We start from the raw sequence: 21,448 nt of genomic DNA on the forward strand, positions 1-21,448 counted from the left end.
ATGTATACATACGTACACACACACATATATACATATACCTATACCCATATATATATATATATATATATATATATATATATATATATATATATATATATATATATATATATATATATATATATATATATATATATATACCTTTGGTCATTCGGGTTTTTCCCCGCGTAGAAATGAAGGTGTAGGCGCAACGTTTCGACGGAATCCCATCCGTCATCATCAGGCTGGAGGCTTCAGCTTCCTTCTTCTGGAGAAGCATGTGGTAGTGGCTGTTTGTTCCTCTTTTTTAAACTGCCAGAGGGGGTGTGTTCTGCGGGTGGAGGTGTGCTCTGATTGGGTGGGGGATTAAGTGTGTTCTGATTGGGTGGGAGTGTGTTTTGAATGGTGGGTGTGTTCTGATTGGGTGGGGGTGTGTTTTGAGTGGATGGGCTGGTCTCAGCTGCCAGCCTTAGACCTGAGCTGGTGAGTTGTGCTGCTTTTGTTTGGCTTCGTGTTTGTGGTGGCCTCCAGCCTGATGATGACGGATGGGATTCCGTCGAAACGTTGCGCCTACACCTTCATTTCTACGCGGGAAAAAACCCGAATGACCAAAGGTCCACATACAGACACCCGCGAAAACCTCAGAAAACATATATATATATATATATATATATATATATATATATATATATATATATATATATATATATATATATATATATATATATATGTATATATATATGTGTATGTATGTATGTATGTATGTATGTATATGTATGTATGTTTGTGTGTGTGTGTGTGTGTGTAAATTTTTTGGATTTATATATATATATATATATATATATATATATATATATATATATAATATTTATGTATATTATATATAAAATTACTGGGCAATAAAGTGCAAAGTATTTGGAGAAAAAAAAGAAAGTTGAAGGTTTTTCCACTTTTCCAAATCCAACTTTATTTGTTTTTAGCAGTTTTACATAGTTATCTTCTTTTACTGTTACACATCTTTCTGTTAGATAAATTCCCAAGTACTTAACTATTTTAACTATTTAACTATTTGTTTTTTTGTTAGTTGATTTTTTTGTTTTTCTGTTAAATTCTTTGTTAGCACTTTGGTCTTTTCTCTGTTTATTGTCAACCCTGATACTTTTCCAAATTTTTCCATTTTCTCCAGAAGTTTAGTGCTTGTTTCCAGTGGATTTTCCAGTATAAAACCAAGTCATCTGCAAATGCTTGCAATTTGTATTTTTCATCTTTTATCTCCAGTCCATTAATTTCTGTATCTTTTCTGATGTTTCTATTCAATACTTCCAATGTTAGTATAAACAGTAATGGAGATAATGGGCATCCCTATCTTGTGTCCTTTTTAATATTGAGATTTTCTGTATGATCTCCATTTACAATTATTTTGGCAGTCTGTTTACAATAAATTGTTTTGATTACATTTATAAAGTTTTCCCCAAAGTCCATTTCTGAAACTGCTGAAACGTAAATTGCCAGTTTATGTTGTCAAATGCTTTCTGTGCATCAAGAAATATTAAAGCCATCTGTTTCCCTGAATGAATTTCATAATACTCTAATGCATCTAGAATCATTCTTAAATTATTATTTATCTGTCTTTTAGGTAAGAAACCATTTTGATCTGTGTGTATAAATTCGATCAAAAATTCTTTCTGCCATTATTGAAGCAAAGATTTTGTAATCTACATTTAATAATGATATTGGTCTATAATTTTTTATTTGTGTCTTCTTTAGGTATTAAGGTAATATTAGCTTCAGTACATATATTTGGCATGTTAGCCTCCAAGAGAATTTCATTACACAGTTCTTTCAGTATCAGATTTAATACATTTTGTAGTGATTTATAAAACTCTGCAGGTAATCAATCTGGCCCAGGAGTCTTATCCTCTTTTTTGCCTTTGTGTAGCCTCTATAATCTCCATCATTGATATTTTTCCATTTAATATGTTTCTTTTTTTTATTAAAAAGTTTTACAATACATTTTATCTTTAACAATCCCTCCCCCTCCCTCCACCCAACCCCTCCCAACCCTCCCTAACCCTCCCCCCTCCCCTTCCCTCTTCCCCCCTCCCCGACTTCCCAGAGCTAAATACAAGGTATAAAGGTAAAAACAATCATAAACAACCATATGTTAACAACAATAAACTATTAAGTCTATCGCACTCTAGCTCATATAAAATGACTACAAGCAGTACTAATATCACATAAAAAACTTATTCAAATGCTAAATGAAACTTTTTAGTCCCATATTTGTTCTGGATATAATCAATCCACTTTTTCCACTGCATAATATAATGTTGTTGCGAATTGTCTTTCAAATAAGCCGAAATCTTTGCCATTTCCGCCAGGTCAGAAACTTTTAAAGTCCACTCTTCTATAGTTGGCAGTTCCTCCTTCTTCCAATATTGACCTACTAAAAGTCTTGCTGCCGTAATCAAGTTCAACATCAACTTAGTGTCCACAACAGTAGTATCTGTAATTATGCCCAATAAAAACAATTGCAGACAAAACTTTATCCTTTGCTTGAATATCTTCTGCATATTCCACCAGATTTTAATCCAAAAAGCTTTAACCTTTTTACAGGTCCACCATATATGAAAATATGTTGCATCTTCGCCACCACATCTCCAGCATTTAGGTTGATAGTTCGGATACATACTTGCAAGCTTTTTAGGATCTAAATGCCACCTATAAAACATTTTGTAAAAGTTCTCTCTTAAGTTTTGAGCTTGCGTAAATTTTACGTTCCTCACCCAAATCTTTTCACAAGTGTCCATTGTGATAACTTCTTGAATATTCTGAGCCCACTTTATCATACAATCTTTAACAAGTTCTGTTTCTGAGTCAATTTCTATCAATGCAAGATATATCCGTTTGATATGTGCTGGACCCTGATTTCTAATTTGCTTTACCAGATTTTCATCAGTCATTGAGAAACCAATTTTCTGGTCTTCTTTCCACCTGGCCCGTAATTGACCATATTGAAACCAAGTTTGAACAATCTTCTCTTCTCGTAAAAGATTGTACGGCTTCAAACACCATACGTTCCTCTCCAAACTTAAGATTTCCTTATATGTAGTCACATCATGTTTGAACCCAACATTTATGTTTTCTATTGCATGTTTCGGTATTGTCCATAAAGGTATCTTGTAGTTTAGCTTATGTCTATACTTTTTCCAAACTCTCAGCAATGCCTGTCTTAAAATATGCACTTTAAACACATTATCTACCTTCTTATCATACAATAAATATGCATGCCAGCCAAATAACAAGTTGTGGCCTTCAAGATTTAATAATCTCCCTTGTGTTAAATTAATCCAATCACTTATCGCTGACAACGCAGCAGCTTCATAATATAATTTAAAGTTGGGCATTTTAAGACCACCTCTTTCACGCATGTCCTGCATAATCTTAAATTTAACTCGTGGCCTTTTCCCTGCCCAGACAAATTTATTGACACCCTTTTGCCATTCCTCCAAATTGGAATCTTTTTTAAGAATAGGTATCATTTGAAATAAAAATAGAAATTTAGGCAAAACATTCATTTTCACTGCTGCAATTCTTCCCAGTAGAGACAATTGCAATTTTTTCCAACTCTCCAATTCTTTTTGAATTTTTCCCCATAACTTTTCATAATTATTTTTATATAACTTTGCATTTCAGGGTGACAAATACACCCCCAAATATTTAACCCTTTTAACAATCTCAAATCCAGTTAACCCTTCTAGAAGGGCCTTTTGCGATACTGTCATATTTTTGGCTAATATTTTAGTTTTTTGTATATTAACCTTAAATCCAGAAACCTTTCCATATTACATTATTATCTCCATCAGGTCCACAACAGATTTTTTTGGCTGGGTCACCGTAATAACCAGATCATCTGTGAACGCCCTCAGTCTATAATCCTGATCTCTAATTTGAATTCCCTTAATTTTTTCCGAATTCCGTATTTTAATCAATAATATCTCCAGTGTTAAAATAAATAATAAAGGTGATAACGGACACCCTTGCCTTGTGCCCTTTTCAATATTACATACTTCAGTCAAACTATTTTTTTTTATTGAAAAGTTTTAAGATACAATTTTCTTTTAAAAAACCCCCCTTCCCCCTCCCTCCTCCCCCCCTACCTCCCCCCCTCCCCCCTCCCTCCTCCCCCCCACCTCCCCCCCTCCCTCCTCCCCCCCGACTTCCCAGAGCTAAATACAAGGTATATATATATAAAAAAAGCAAACATAAACAACCATATACTAACAACTATAAATTCTAAAATCCATCACTCTCTAGCTTATATAGGATAAAACAAACCTTAGCAATATTAAATATATATAACAAACTAAAATAAAAAAGAAACACTCTCTAGCTTATATAGGATAAAACAAACCTTAATAGTATTAAATATGTATTAAAAACAAAAAAAAAGGAAAAAAAACCCAAGATAGAAAGAGAAAAAGAAAAAGAAAAAAAAGAAAAAAAAGAGTTATTCAAATACTATATAATACTTCTCAACCCTATACTTATCCTAAATAGACTCCATCCATTTTGTCCATTCCATGATATAACGTTCTTACAGATAATCTTTCAAATTAACCAAAATCTTCGCCACCTCAACCAAATCAGAAAACTTTAAAGTCAACTCTTCTATAATCGGCCGTTCCTCTTCCAGTGCCACATCTCTAATTATTCCAAACAAAAAAAAAGATTGCGAACAAAACTTTAACCTCCATTTGAGAATCTTCTGTATATTCCACCAAACTTTAATCCAAAAAACCTCACCCTTTCCACAAAACCACCACATATAAAAATATATTGCGTCTACACCCAAACCTTTTCCCACCTCCCATACTTGACTATAAATACGTCATAGAAATTCCATAGACTTCTGCAAATCCTGCTATTTTCTCTTCTTAGATCGTTTTGCAGCAGCACGCGTCACCCTCTGTTCTATAGGATCATCCGACGAAGTTATATCTTGATCTCCTCCAACACCGTTGTCTTCTATCTGACCATCTTCGGCCTCTTGATGCACTCCTTCTCCAGATCCCTTTTCAGCTTCCAGAAGTGTTAATGGCGTTGCATTTAAAACATTATTGTAGAAATCACGCGCTTGCATCACAGTAACCAGACGGTACCTTTTACCTTCGTGCGTCACCATCAACCCAACTGGGATCTCCCATCTGAACCTTATATCTCGTTGCTTGAGCTCTTGCACCAGAAATGTAAAATCCTTCCTTCTCCTTAAAATCTTTGGAGGAATTTCTTTTAAGACCAAAACTTCTTGATTAGCAATCACAACTTTAGTATCATAAGCAGCTCGTATAACTTCATCTCTAGTTTCCCTTTTTGCAAAATATACCACCACATTTCTAGGCAACTTTCTCTGTCCAGCAATCCATGAATTCACACGAAACACTTTATCCATGCCTCCTTTTATTTCAGATGCTGGCTGTTTCAATACTACTTCGAAAGCCTCAGAAACCAGCTGCTTTAGATCTTCCTTAATATTCTCCTTTAAGCCTCTAATTCTAATGGCAAACTGCATCTGGTAATATTGAGCAAGACTCAGTTCCTTTTCCATTTTATCTTCATTCTCCAATACTTTTGCTTCTAATATAGCATTCTTTTGAGTCAAATCTTCTAGCTTTTCCTCCAATTCTTCCACACAACGAGCCACTTTACACACTGAAGACAAGATGTCTACCTTCATCACTCTGAACTTCTGTTCCATCCTCTCCTCCATTCTCTCCTCCAATTTCTCCAATTTCTCCTCCATCTGTGCAAATCTATCATTAATTGATTCCAAAATTACCTGGGTGTGTTTTTCAAGAGCATCTTGTAAGTCCTTTGATGTCAATACATCAGGAGGATGCAGCGCCTGCAGTAATGATTGTTGCACCGGAGAAGTTCCAGCACTCCGAAGAGTTTTAGGGGGTGGTTTAGCCGCCATCTTTTACCAATTATGACGCACTTTCACTTCAGATTTATAATCCAAAAAAGTCCATCAAGCTGGAGAGTAAAATATAATAATCCTCTTCACCTTTTCCTCTTGTATCGCTCTGCCTGCTCCTTTAATCCATAGTCATTCCTTCAGGCAGGGGTGGTCGCAGACGCCTGGCTCTGCTCCAAGAAATCAGGAGCAGAGGCGCTGGCCAGCTGGGAGCAGCCCAGGCTACGGGGGAGTTCAATCCTTCAGCCGCCCAAGCCATAAGCTCAGGCGGCCCTGGAGAACTCTACCCCTACCTGGGAGCTCACCCCCTCCTCTTCTCCCGAGGAGGGGGCTTCAAATTCGCCCAAACAGCTGATCGGCGCTGTTTCGGGCGAAAATAACTCAGCTGAGCCGCGGGCAGCCCGGGGAGGCTGTCTTCGGCGCCGCGCCGCCACCGGAAGTCCACTTCAGTCAAACTATTATTTACGATTATTCGAGCTGTTTGTTTTTGATATAATGTCCTAATTGATTGTAAGAATTTATCCCCAAAATTCATTTTATCTAAAACTTTCATCAGAAATTGCCAATCCAGTTGATGAAAGGCTTTTTCGGTGTCTATAAAGATCAGTGCCACAGGGATCTGGTTGTTCCTTTCCAAAAATTCCAACAAGTCTACTATATGCCTCACATTATTTTTCATTTGTCTACCACTAATAAACCAAGTTTGGTCCCCATGAATTATCTGTTGCAAAACCCTCATCAATCTGTTAGCTAAAACCTTAGCAAATATCTTGTAGTCCGTATTCAAAAGTGATATTGGTCTGTAATTTCTTACTTGAGTGACGTCCTGATCTTCCTTCGGAATCAGAGAAATAAAGGCAGTTCTCCAAGACGGAGGCACCCTTCCTCCCCTTTGAATTGTCTGAAACAATTCCCTTAGTGGCTTTATCATCTCCAATTGTAGGTTTTTGTAGTACACCGCAGTCAGTCCATCTGTGCCTGGCGCTTTATCCACCTTCAATTGTTTAATTGCTAAAAAAAATTCTTCTTCTGTTATCAATTGATTAATCTCTTCATTTTGTTCTTGTGTAAGAACTGGGATGTTGGCATTCCTCAAATATACATCAATATCTGCTTCATTAATCTTATCTTTAGCGTATAATTTAGAATAAAAGTCCACAAAGGCTTCCTTAATAAGGTCCTGTTGATACACAACCTTACCCTTATGTTCAATTTTATCTATGTTAGAAGCCCTTTGCTTCTTCCTTAGCCTGTAAGCTAACCATCTGCCTGGTTTATTGGCATTGCAAAAAGTGTTATGCCTAGCAAACCGTACGTTAGTTGCCACCTGATCAGCCATCAACTTAACAAATTGTCCTCTTAGCAACTTAATAACCTCTTTGATCTTCACATCCGATGGATTCAGAATCAGGGCCTTTTCTTTTTCCCTAATTTCATTCTCCAATTCTTTCCTCCTAAATTCCAAGTTGCGTCTGTATTTATTGTTCATGTATATTAACACCCCTCTCATATAAGCTTTGCTAGCATCCCAAACCATGTCCATAGAAGTACCCTTATTCATGTTAGTTTCAAAAAAATCCTTCATCTGTTTTTTACATTCTTCCACGTTTCTCTGATTTCTAAACAAGTTCTCATTTAAGCGCCAAGAGCGCCTATCTCTATTATCCTTGTCAATCTCTAACCAAACTGGACTATGGTCAGACATAGTTCTTGGACAAATCTTTATCTTCTTGATCCTGGAAAAAAATCATTAGTCAGTAATATAAAATCAATCCTGGAAAAAGATTGATGTCTATCAGAAAAAAAAGTATAATCCTTTTCTTGTGAATGTCTTTCTCTCCAAATGTCTCGCAACTCCAAATCATCCTTCATTTCAAAAAAAGATTTAGGCAATCTAGCATGGCTTGGAGTATGCCTAAAGGAACCACACTTGTCCAGTTGTATGTCCAAGACACCATTCCAATCTCCCATAAAAATAAAAGATTTATAATCCAACTGAGTAATCTTACTGTGTAATGAACTGTAAAAATCAGCTTGTTGTTGATTAGGAGCGTACAGTCCAACCAAAAGCGTTTTTTTGCCTTCTAACAGCAAATCTATTATAACATATCTTCCTTGTTTATCTGCTCCTATTAGCTCCGCTGTCACAGTATTCTTAACATAACCACTCCATTTTTCTTATTCATTGCAGAAGCAATAAATTGTGTACCCAATCTAGAGTTCAATAGGTACTTTTGGTCCATAACCCTAATATGTGTTTCTTGCAAGCAAATAACATCAGTCTTAAATTGTTTTAAGTATTGAAAAACTTTCTTTCTCTTCTGTGGTGAGTTTAAGCCATTGACATTCCAAGTTATAAACTTAGTCGCCATCCTTAGCGACCCGAAGCTTCTGGAGCACATCTGCCAGGAGTCCCTTAACTTCCTTAGGCCGCGCCCCTCCCACAGCTTTGCTATAGGTACGCTTTGGAGGTTCCATAACTTTCTGCTGGTCTTGCTCTTGCTCTCGTCTCACTCGTCTCAAGGCAGCACGCGTCATCCTCTGTTCTCTGGCATCTTCCGATGAAACTGTAATTTGATCCCCTCCAGTAGCTTTCTCATCTGTCTGCGTTCCTTCAGCATCTTGAGGCTTTCCCTCGCCATTTTTCTTTGCAGATTCCAAAAGTGGAAAAGGGGTTGCTTTTAAAACATTGCTGTAAAAATCACGTGCCTGGATCACTGTGAGCAAACGGTGTCTCATGCCTTCATGCATCACCACCATGCCCACTGGTATCTCCCATCTAAACTTAATGTCGCGTTTCTTAAGTTCCTGTGCCAGAAAAGCAAAATCTTTCCTTCTCCTTAAAATTCTTGGAGGAATCTCTTTTAAAACCAGAACTTCTTGCTCAGCAACCACAAGCTTAGTATCATAAGAAACTTGGATAACTTCATTCCTGATTGCTCTCTTTGTGAAATAAACCACCACATCTCTAGGTAGCTTCCTCTGCCTTGCAATCCATGAATTCACACGAAAGATTTTGTCTATATTTCCCTCAATTTCAGCTGCTGACTGTCCCAGTACCACTTCCAAAGCCTCAGAGACTATCTGCTTTAAATCTTCTTTAGGATTCTCTTTTAAGCCTCTGATTCTGATCATTTAATATGTTTCAAATGCGCATGCCCAAGATGGCAGACGTGCTTGGGTGAGCTCCGTGGTGAGCTCTGGCTACCTTGGCGTCCTTGGAGTCCTTGGAGTCCGAAGGGGGGCTGCAGAGGGGTTTCCCCTCTGTGCTGGAATTTGCTGAGCTGAAAGAGCTAGGAAGAGAGATGGCTGATATTTCCGTCGGCGATGCAGACCCATTTTGAAGCGCTCCAGTGTTTTCTGTTTCGGAGCGTTTTCCAGCGTTTTCTTCCTCTTCGGAGGTCCTCTGTGGAATGGTGAGCTTCCGCGGCTTGGAGGGCTCTGAGCAGCTGTTTCTCGGAGCCATAGAGCTGCGGCCTAGAGCGACCTCCAGAACGCGGAACGCTGAAAGCTGAGAGTATGCAAAATGGATTTTTGCTCATGTTGTTTGCTGTTTGATGGCCACTGGGAGTCTGTTTCGTGCCTGTCTCTGGCGAAGGGGACCTTTGGCTGGGCGTTGGATTTCTGGCACTGCACGCTGTTGGTCAGGTGGCACAGGTCAGCTCGTGGTGCTCGTGTCCTGTGGCCATTTGGACTTGAGCTACCTGGCTGGGATTCACCTGTTGTTTCAGCCTTCTTTGCTTTTCTCGCTTTAGAGAAGATTCTTGTGACTGGAACTTTTGTCATCTTCAGGTTATGTCAGTTAATTGCTGCTCTAATTCCTCTCTTCCCCTCACAAACCCACCGAACCCATCGGACTCAGAAGGTCTTGGAGCTGAGCCGCTGTGAGAGGGTGGCTCAGCTATACCATCAATTGCACCACCCTATACCATCGGCTATCTCCCTAGAGGTGAGAGATCTAGGGAGGTATGCCTTATTTGGGTTGGTATTCTGTCCGCTTCTGGATAGGTTTGGGCCCTCTGTGAGAGAGAGGTGCCTGATCTGTCTCGGAAGTCACCTGGCCAGCTCAAGTGGCAGGGAGCTGGTGGACTGGACATTGTTGATCTTCTATCTTACATCTTTCCGAGTGACTATGGGACTGCCTGGCTGCGTCTACCCAAAAAATGGTTTTATCCTACTCAAGCACGGACTTATTTGCGCTCAGGGGTGCCCCCCTTTCCTGGGTGTGACCTGCCTTTATTTCAATCTATCCTCTTGATGACGGGCCCAATTACTGGGACCCTGAGAGATGGTTGGGCAAGGACAGGAGCCACCATCACAAATTTAATAAGAGGCCCCTGGTGCACTTTTTAGCTCAATTATTTGTGGGGTTAGGGAGGGGGGGGGTTCTAAAAAGGTTTGGTTGGAGATTGGGGGGGTTCCACCAACCGTTTCTCAGACCAGGCCGGGGATTGATCACGCCGTGGTGGGGCTTGGGTTGGGGGCCTATGGGGCCACGGAGCGGGGTGTGGGATTGCCTATTCCCATGGCGGTAGGGAATGGCTGCAGGTGTATGAACAGAGCACCGTATCAATATCCGGGAGTGCGTCCCCGCTGTCTTCAAGCAGTGATGTGCTCCGACCCTCTGATTTCGGCCCGTGGTACCGGGAGCAAGGATGAGCAGCCACCTGAGCTCAGGCTCGTGTATTTTAATGCCAGGTCCATAATGAATAAGGCTCCTCTCATTCGTGAGTTGATTGAGGAGGAGCATGCGGACCTGGCTTGCATTACGGAGACCTGGTTGGGCCCAGAGGGCGGTGTCCCCCTGGCTGATCTTTGCCCATCAGGCTTCTGGGTGCTGCACCAGCCTTGGGCCCAGGGTAGGGGCGGTGGAGTGGCAGTAGTTGCGAGGGAGACCTTATGTCCACGGGAGGTCACCATGGTCCAGATAGTCGGGTGTGAGTCCCTCCTCCTGAGATGTGGCCCTAGAGCTCAGTTGGGCTTGCTGCTGGTGTACTTTTCGCCTAGTCGCGTAGCAGCAACCCTGCCTGAGCTTCTCGATATCCTCTCAGGGTTGGTGGTTGAGTTCCCAAAACTTATGGTCTTGGGTGACTTCAACCTACCATCCCTGGGGGGATCATCTGAGTTAGCTCGGGAGTTCATGGCTTTCATGATGGCCATGGACCTGATGCAGGTTATTCAGGGCCCAACTCATGGGGGGGTCACATGCTCAATTTGGTTTTTCTATCCGGACGGTGGTTAGATGATCTTGGTGGGGGTTCTCCAATTATTACACCCCTGTCATGGACCGATCATCATCTCCTGCGGCTGGTCTTCCATTTTGCCACTCCCCATCATAAGGTTGTTGAGCCAATGAGATGGTTCCGCCCTAGGTGCCTGATGGACCCTGAGCGGTTCCAGGCGGTGCTTGGGCCCCCACCTGCCTCCTTTGCCCACAGCTCGGTCGATGCCCTAGTGGAAGCCTGGGAAAGGCCACAGAGGCACTCGACCGAGTTGTACCCATGCGGCCCTTGACCCAGCGCAGATCCCAATGGGCTCCATGGTTCTCCATGGAGCTCCGTGAGATGAAGCGTCGGAGACAGGGCCTAGAGAACTGTTGGAGGTCCAGCCGATTCGAATCCGACTGGTTATGACTAAGGTTGTTCACGAGAACTTATCTCGTGGCGATGAGGGTGGCAAGGTCTAACCATTTTGCCACCCTCATCGCGGCCGCCCTGTTTAGAGTAACTTGCTCCCTCCTTAATCAGGAGGTGAGGGAGGAGCCCTTGCAGGGTCGTGCCAAGGAGTTTAGTCGATATCTGTCGGACAAAATCGCTTGGATCCAGACCGGTCTGGACTCCGACTGGGCAGAGTCTGATGATGAGGATACGGGCAGTCTTGTCGATGTTATCTGGGAGGAGTTCGATCCTGTGACTCCTGAAGACGTGGACAGGATCATGGGGAAACTGGGCTCCACCACGTGTTTGTTGGACCCGTGTCCCTCCTGGCTGATTTATGTGGCTTGGGATGGGACATGAGGCTGGCTCCAGGCAGTGATAGCTGCTTCTTTGAGTGAGGGTAGCTTTCCCGCCACCTTGAAGGAGGCGGTGGTGAGACCCCTCCTCAAGAAGCCTGCCTTGGACCCAGCAATATTAAACAACTTTCGTCCAGTTTCCAACCTTTGCTTCCTTGCGAAGGTTGTTGAGAGCGTGGTGGTGCAGCAGCTCCCTTTGTTCTTGGATGAAGCTGATTATCTAGACCCGTACCAATCGGGCTTCAGGCCCGGGTACAGCATGGAGACGGCATTGGTCGCACTGGTGAATGATCTCTGGCGGGCTCGCGACAGGGGTTGCTCCTCTGTCCTAGTCCTTTTAGACCTCTCAGTGGCTTTTGATACCATCAACCATGGTATCTTGCTGCGACGTCTCAGGGGGTTGGGAGTGGGAGGCACAGTTTTTCAGTGGTTCTCCTCCTACCTCCTGGGACATTTGCAGTCGGTGTTGGCAGGGGGGCAGAGGTCGACCTTGAGGCCTCTCATTTGTGGAGTTCCTCAGGGATCGGTCCTCTCGCCTCTCCTGTTCAACATCTATATGAAGCCACTGGGTGAGATCATTCGTGGTTTTGGAGTTCGGTATCATCAGTATGCTGATGATACCCAGCTTTTTATTTCGACCCCAAACCACCCCAGTGATGCCCTCGATGTGATGTCCCGTTGCCTGGAGGCGGTCCGAGTCTGGATGGGGAGGAACAGGCTTCGGCTCAACCCTGACAAGACTGAGTGGCTGTTCGTGCCGGCATCCTGGGAAATTCAGATTACTTCATCTCTTGCCATGGGGGGTGAGCTATTACCCCCTGTAGATAGGGCGCACAACTTGGGGGTCCTCCTAGACTCATAGCTCTCTTTAGAAGAGCATATTGGAGCTGTGACTTGGGGGGCCTTTGCCCAGGTTCACCTGGTGCGCCATTGCGGCCCTATCTGGACTGGGATGCCTTGCGTACAGTCACTCATGCACTTGTGACCTCTTGTCTGGACTACTGTAATGCTCTCTACATGGGGCTGCCCTTGAAGACCACTCGGAGGCTCCAACTGGTGCAGAATGCAGCCGCGCAAGTTGTGTTGGGAGTCTCCCGATACTCCCATGTTACACCTTTGCTCCGTGAGCTGCATTGGCTGCCGGTTGTCCTCTGGGTGAGATTCAAGGTGTTGGTAATGACTTACAAAGCCCTACATGGCATGGGTCCGGATTACCTACGGCAACACCTGCGGCCGGCGTCAACCTCCCTCCGTCCAGTGCGCTCCTACAGAGAGGGCCTCCTCAGGGTGCCTCCAATCAAAGAATGTTGATTGGTAGCCCCTAGGGGGAGGGCGTTCTCTGTGGGTGCGCCAGACCTGTGGAACTGCTTGCCGGTCGAGCTCCGGATGGCCCCCGACCTTCGCTCCTTCCGGCGGGATTTAAAAACTTATTTATTCCAGCAATCCGGCCTGGTTTGATGGGTTAAGGGTTGGGTTTTTAACATTGTTTTAATTACTGTTTATATCGGGCATAATATTTAATTGTTTTTTTAACTTTTGTACTTCGTTTTTAATATTTATTGCCCTGTACACCGCCCTGAGTCCTTCGGGAGAAGGGCGGTATAAAAATTTAATAAATATAAATATAAATATAAATGTTCTCCGGAATTTTTGGTAAGTCTGCTTTTTCTAAGTACTGCTGTATTTTTTCTTTTGGAATTTCCTCTGCCTTATAGAGTATCTCATAGTAATTTTTAATACTTTTTTTGATTGTATCATTTTGAAACTGTAATTCACCTTTTGGATCTTGCAGCTTGTTTATCAACTTTTTCTCTTTTTTCTTGTTTCAGTGTACTCTATATGCTAACCATCTTCCCGGCTTGTTGGCATTTTCAAAAAAATTCTGTTTAGCCCTTTTAATCTGTTGAGCCATTATTTCCATCTCAGCTAAATTTAATTTATGTTTTATTATCTCCATTTGTTTCTTAAGTATTTTCTTTTGTGGATCTATTTGTAATTCTGATTCTAGCTTTCTAAGTTCTTCCTTCAACTTTAACTGTAGTTGTTTATTTTCTTTATTCTTTTTAGCAATATAAGTTATAGCCAACTCTCTGAAATATGCTTTAGCTGTATCCCACACATTTGAAGCGATGTTTCTTCTTTCTTGTTTATTTTGAAGAAAAAATCCATTTCCTTTGTCGCTAGTTGTAAGAATTCTTTTTCTTTCAATATAGATTTATTCAAGGACCATCTTAATTTTTTCTTAGTTCCTCTCCAAGTCAACTTTATTGGGTTATGGTCTGCCCAAACATTAGTTTCTATCTCAACCTATTGTATCATTGTTTTAAGTTCCAAAGATGTCCATGTTATATCAATTTTAGACCATGATTTATGTCTATTTGAATAAAATGTATATTGTAATTTCTTTGGATTTTTCTCTCTCCATATATCTTGAATACAGAGTTCTTCTGCCATTTTAAAAAATGCTTTAGGTAATATATTTCCTCCTTTTCTCCCTTGTTTGGCGTTTTTGTAGTCCAAAGTTCCATCTGCTATTGCATTAAAGTCTCCCCTTATACAAAGATTTTGACAATTTAAATCTAGTATTTTTTGTATAGTTTTTGATAAAATTGTTCTTGTTTATCATTTGCTGTGTATATTGCTACCATCATTATCTGTTTTTGATCCATCATTATTTCCACCATTAATATTCTCCCCTCTTCATCCGTGTAAATTTGTTTGGGATTCATCATTTCTTTAATGTACAGAGCTAATCCTCTTTTCTTTTGAAGTGCTAATGCAAAGTAAAGTTTACTGATTTTGTAATTGTTGTTCTAAAAATTTATAATGTTGTCTCTTAATGTGTGTTTGTTGAAGACAAATTATATCCATTTTTAATTTTTGTGATCGTGTAAAGATTTTTCTCCTTTTTGAAGGAGAATTTAGTCCATTTATATTCATTGACAAAATCCCATTCACCTCCATCTCTTTCAGTTATATCTAGGTCTTAATCTTCTAGTAAATCTTATCTGTCTCTGATCTCTTGGTCTTGCTCCTTCTTTTGTATATGTGTTTTTGATTTCTTCCTCCTCTCTTTGTTTAACTGCTCCTTCTACTGCCATTTCTTCTTGTTTCTTTGTTTCAGGGTCACCTCTTTCCAAAAATGTTCTGTGGTTGTTGAAGAATTCCATTGCTTAAAGTGGCATGTCCAGTCTACATCTTTCCATATTCCAGTAAGTTAAAGTCCCTTTTGGAATCAGCCATCTGAAATTCACTCCCTTTTCAATTAGTTTCCTGGTCAGAAACTGATATTCTCTTTGGGATTCTCTTATTCTCCTTGGAATTTGTTTGAGGACTACAATTTCTTTTTCTTTGTATTTCAAAGGTTCATCTCTTACTTTTCCAAAATTTCGTCTCTTGTAGATCATTTAAGAAATCTAACATGCACTTCCCTGGGGACTTTGTTTCTTCTAGCATACTTTGAGTTGACTTGATAGATCTGGTCTAATTCTCCTTCCACTTTTTGTTTCCCAGTTCCTAATGCATCTGCCAATAGTTTGGTTATCAAGCCTGGAGATCCTCTTCTTATGTTCTATTATATTTTGAAATCTTAAAAAGTATGAGGCTTTTGAGTTTTCTAGTTGTTCATTTATTTGGATCAACTTCTGATTTTCATCTTTTAGGACTTCTAGTTTCTGGTCATCCTCAGTTGATTTATCTTCTATTTTTTTGGATTTTTTGTTGATTATCTGTGATCATCTGTTTAAAATGTTCAAATTGAAAATCCATATTGTTAATTTTTTGATTCATTTTTTCAAAATCACTTTTCAACTCCTCATGGTTTTTCGACCACCATGTGAGTAGCGATTGCCTCTTGAATAGCTTGTAGGGTCGCTTGGGTGTCCTTTTGGAAGGTATCAGTCTTTTCTTGTTGAAGCATTGCAGCAATTGATCTCTGATAGACTGGACTTGCAGAAGCCGAAGAAGGAGCAGAAGATCCTTTTTTCCCCAACTTTAGATAAGTTAGGGGCACTCATCTTTAAATCATACATTGTAATCCACCATATGAGTCAGAATTTATAATCCAATAAGCTCCTAACAAATAGGAGAGGTAAACAATAAAAATAATAAATAGTAAAAAGAACAGAAGGGCAAAGAGAAAAAAAAGAAAAAAAGAGGAAAAAATACCAAGATTTGTAATCCAAAGAATTTTGTTTAGAGGGGTTTCTTGTTATACATTCTTTCAAAACAGGTTGTAAAGATTCCAGATCCAATGACTTCAAACACAGTTTTTATTTATAATTATAATCCATGCTGTAAGACAGGGAAATCCAAAAAGATTCTTTCTTTCCCAGCCAGTCTTTAGGACTTTAAATTCCAAGGTCACCAAGATGTTTAAAATATAAGCAATGTCTGGGCATAAAGACAAGTTTTACTCCAATCAGAACAAACTCCGTATAGGTCTCAGTTTTGCCACTAGATGTCATTAGATGTCCATTCCCACTATACTTTGAAAAAGTTTAAGAAGTTAGAAAACCATTGCTTTTCAAACCAGAGATAAAGAAAAAAAATCTAGAAAACCAAAAGTTTTCCAAGTTATCCTTTTTTTATGCCTCAGTCAGCTTCACATTATTGTTCAGTTTAATTACCCCAAAGCTTAAACCACTGCTTATAGTTCAGGAGGGAGGAGTAAGGAAACCCCTCCTCCCTGGAGCTAGGGGCTTTGTTTCTAAATGCTGTTGGAATGCTGGGAATGCTGTTTCACAGAACTGGTTTCCACTTGTAGAGAGATAAAAAAAGGTAATCTCACCCAGATCGGCTGTTTGTCTTTCGCTTTAAAATTCTTTGTCTCCGAGGTTCAGCTGCTTGTGGCAGACCGCATGGGTGCGGTCAGCCTTTCTTCCTGCCAGTCCTGAGGGGTCCTTTGTATCAAGCAGGCCAGCTACTGCTGGCCTGCGATCTGCAAAGTTTCACCCTTTGGCCAGTCACTTCTACGAGGCAACCTTTGGTCTTATTGGACTCCTCAGCTGGTAGAAATCGGACTTGGTGAAGGAAGATTCATTCCCCAGTGCCTATCTTGCAGCAACGTCCATGGGATTTATTTATTTATTTATTTATTTATTTACTTACTTACTTACTTACTTACTTATTTACTTATTTACTTATTTACTTGTCTGTCACATTTATATAGTCACCCATCTCATGTAGTTACTCTGGATGGTGTAAAAAACAAAACAATCTGTATTGATAAAAACCAATTAAAAATCAACCAAAATACATTAAAAAGATAAAAACAGAATGGTGAAAAAACATACAGAAAGTGCATTTAATCAGTCACCATGTAACCATCTAGCAATGCACTATGTCAAGAGATCATCAGGCCAGTTTACAAAAACATGGTTTGAGAGCCTTCTGGAGGGCCAACATAAATGCGGTAAAATATCAGGGAGCATTTTGTTATTGTTTCAGGTAAATTTATAATAAATGGTTTTGAAATGTCACATTAATAAATTTTGATGGTGGTTTGTTCATCTGATTACAGGAAACAGTGACAATGGATTCTTCAGGAAATTTATGTTCTGTAATAGTGGCACCATCATTATCTCTTGGGAACATACCAAGGACAACTGCAAGCTCTGAAATAAAGAAGCGGAGAGCACCTCCTCTACCAGTAATTCCACCCTTTTCAGGTGGGGAAGCTGACAGAGAAGAAAAAGTGCCAAGTCCGGTAAGAAACATAATTTAGATACAAATTGAATGATAAGTATTCAGAAAATTTCCTGAACTGCAAGTGCGAGCTGGATAAGATAATAGAAAATAACCAATAAACAGATAGTACAATATTTAATGTCTGACTAAATCCTTTACAAAAATACTTTAAAGAAAATAAGTAGTCACAATCTGAAATTAGAGCATGGTCAGCCAGTATTCAGTTGATGCAATTGCTGTTAAAAGTTTGATTCCTGCTCAGAAAGCCTAAGTTGAGTAACAGATTCAGGGTTTAAGAGAGTTAGAATATAGAATAGAATAGAGTTAGAAGGGACTTTGGTGGTTTTCTAGTCCAGCCCCCTGCACAGGCATGAGAACCTATACCAGTGATGGCAAAACTTTTAGAGACCGAGTGCCCAAACTGCAACCCAAAACCCACTTATGTATCATCAGGTATCAGGTGGGCATGGCCCTTTGGGTGGGTGTTCCCAATTGGGTGGGCATGGCTGCAGTGGTAATGGCAGACTGGGTTGACCTAAAAAGTTCAATCAATCAATTCCAACTTTGCAAGAACTTTTTTTTTCCTGTGAGAAGTTGAAATTGATTGATTGATTGAACCTTTTTTTGTACATGACAGTGGAGGCCTAAAGTGAAAAGGTTTTATAAAGCCCAGCTGAAGGCCTAGGACTGAGGCAACAGCGTGTGTGCCCACAGAGAGGGCTCAGCATGCCACCTGTGGCACCTGTGCCATAGGTTTGCCATCACGGACCTATACCATCTCAGACAAGTTACTATCCAGTCTCTTCTTAAAAACCTCCAGTGATGGAGCACCCACTATTTCTCAAGGCAAGCTGTTCCATTGGTTAGGAACTTTCTCCTTAATTCCAGGTTGCTTCTCTCTTTGATCAACCATTATTTCTTGTCCTGCCCTCTGGTGCTTTGGACAATAATTTGACACCCTCTTCTTTGTGAAGCCTCTCAAATACTAGAATACTGCTATCATGTCTCCCCTATTTCTTCTTTTCTTTAGTCTAGCCAAACCCAAGTCCTGCAACCATTCTTCATATGTTTTAGTCTCCAGGCCTTTGATCATCTTAGTTGCTCTTCTCTGAACTTTTTCCAAGGTCTCAACGTCTTTTTTGTAGTATGGTGACCAAAATTGATTGCAGTATTCCAGGTGTGATCTCACTAGGGTTTTATAAAGCGGTACCAATACTTTGCATGATCTTGATTCTATGCCTCTGTTTATGCAACCCAGGATTGTATTAGCTTTTTTGGCTGCTGCTGCACATTGCTGGCTCATAGTCAAGTGATCATTCACTAGAACTCCAAGGTGCCTCTCACAGTTACTGTTTTTGAGCCAGGTCTCGCCTAATCTGTACTTGTACCTTTGATTTTTCCTGCCTAAATGTAAAACTTTGCTTTTCTCCACATTGAAACTCATTTTGTTGCATAGGGCCCATTGTTCCAGTTTGTCAAGATCTTTTTTGAATCCTGACCTTGTCTTCTGTGGTGTTGGCTATTCCTGCCAGTTTAGTGTCATTTGCAAATTTGATGAGTTCCCCTTCAATCCCCTCATCTAAGTCATTGCTCAAGATATTGAAGACTACTGGGCCTAAGATGGAGTCTTGTGGTACCCCACTGCTTAGTTCTTTCCATGTGGATGTAGTACCATTGAGGACTACTCATTGAGTATGGTTTGTCAGCCAGCTACAGATCCATCTGATGGTGATGTTGTCTATTCTACCTTTTTCTAGCTTATCAAGCAGTAGATTGTGGTCTACTTTGTCAAATGCCTTACTGAAATCTAAGCATAATATGTCAATAGCATTTCTCTGATCTACTAATTCGGTCCTTGGAATTTTTGTGTAAACTGGTATTGGTATTGGTCTCACACTTGGTATTGTGTGAGACCAATACAATTGGTATTGGTCTCACACTGTTTCAGGAATTTTTCCCTTGGGAGAAGGCTTTGTAATAGGCTCCTTCCCATAATTTTTCTGAAATGAGGTGATACATATCACTTTGGGTTTTTTTATAAGTTTTTTTTATTGATTTTCCAATATTACAATAGTATCTTTGAAAAGCAACATGGTGTCTGGTTTACAATAGTTCCATTTCATACAAATACATATTATTACAAATCTCCAATATGTTATACCGTAACCAGAATTTCCTCTCTCTTTTTCCTTTGATACATATTATCTCTTATCTAAATAAATATACTTCTTATTATTATCCATCAGTTATTAAATAGTTTTCTTACAGTTATCAATACTTTAATATATTTTATATTTTAACATTCCATCTTTAAGACATCAAACACCTTATATACTTTGCCAGCTTTAATTTTGCATTGATATTAAAATTAAACATTTGAAGTTTCTCATTTTTTTTTTTTTTGGAAGTGGCTTCCAATATTTTTCACAGTTGAAATATATATTTACAGTAACTTCTTTCTTCAAACTTGCACCTTATTACTCCTTCTATAATCTATGTTATCTAATCATTGAAGTCATAAATCATGTTATTTTTTTCATTTTTTTTCTTATATTTTTTTTTGTTTTTATTTTTTTTTCTTTCTCATTTTTTTTTATTGAAAAGTTTTAAAATACAGTTTTCCTTTAGAAAACCCCCCTTCCCCCTCCCTCCTCCCCTCCCTACCTCCCCCCTATCTCCCCCCTCCCCCTCTCCCTCCTCCCTCCCCTGCCTCCCCCCCACTTCCCCTCCTCCCCCCCTCCCCCCCGACTTCCCAGAGCAAAATACAAGGTATATATCTAAAAAGCAATCATAAACAATCATATACTAACAATTATAAACTCTAAAATCCATCACTCTCTAGCTTATATAGAGTAAACCAATCCTTAATAATACTAAATATGTATAAAGAACTAAAATAAAAGAAAACTAGCGTCATTCCCATCTATGTTCTTCCACAATTCACTATTACCTAAACATATTCTCATTTACACATCACAAGCACCTATCCCTATTAACCTCTCTAGCCAAAATAGGCTATAATAGATAGTTCTTACACAAATTAACCCGCATTAACCCACAAAACTTTCTTCCTCTTCCTCTGTAGTAAATTGTCCATTAATTCCAAATTGAAGATTCTGTTACCATACATATCATCCCAAAACTCTTAAAAACACAACTACCACTTGACTGTAAGTATATTGTGGAAGTTCCATAGATTTCTACTGGTCTTATTTTTTTATCTTTTTTGAGCATTTTAAGGCAGCACGCGTCACCCTCTGTTCTCTAGGATCATCCAAAAGAGTTGCAGCTTGATCTCCTCCTGTACCATTCTCGTCTATCTGTCCATCTTCATCCTCTTGATGTTCTCCTTCTCCAGATCCCTCTGCAGCTTCCAAAAGTGTTGATGGGGTTACTTTTAAGACATTGTTGTAAAAATCATGCGCTTGCTTCACAGTACCCAAACAGTACCTTTTGCCATCATACATGAAGCTCAACCCAGCTGGGATCTCCCATCTGAACCTTATATCTCTTTGCTTGAGCTCTTGCACAAGAAATATAAAGTCCTTCCTTCTCTTTAAAATCTTTGGAGGAATTTCTTTTAGAACCAAAACTTCTTGATCAGCAATCACAACTTTAGTATCATAGGCAGCTTGTATAACTTCATCTCTAATTTCCCTTTTTACAAAATAAACCACCACATCTCTAGGCAACTTTCTCTGTTTAGCAATCCACGAGTTCACACGAAACACTTTGTCCATGCCTTGTTTTATTTCAGATGCTGGATGGTTCAATACCACCTCAAAAGCCTCAGA

At 40.0% G+C, this 21,448-nt stretch overlaps 1 protein-coding gene across 1 annotated transcript in view; it reads left to right on the forward strand.

Annotated features, from left to right (window-relative positions):
• The window catches only part of COBL (cordon-bleu WH2 repeat protein), a gene marked incomplete at its 3' end in the record, with an annotated part of 78,677 nt that overhangs the window by 51,452 nt on the left and 5,777 nt on the right, over nt 1-21,448 (forward strand). Inside the window, 1 exon segment of the mRNA XM_083379000.1 lies at nt 17,488-17,673. Coding sequence (XP_083235126.1) covers nt 17,488-17,673 — 186 coding nt within the window.

The sequence above is a fragment of the Vipera ursinii genome (genome assembly GCF_947247035.1).
Source record: "Vipera ursinii genome assembly, chromosome: Z".
Classification (NCBI taxonomy): domain Eukaryota; kingdom Metazoa; phylum Chordata; class Lepidosauria; order Squamata; family Viperidae; genus Vipera; species Vipera ursinii.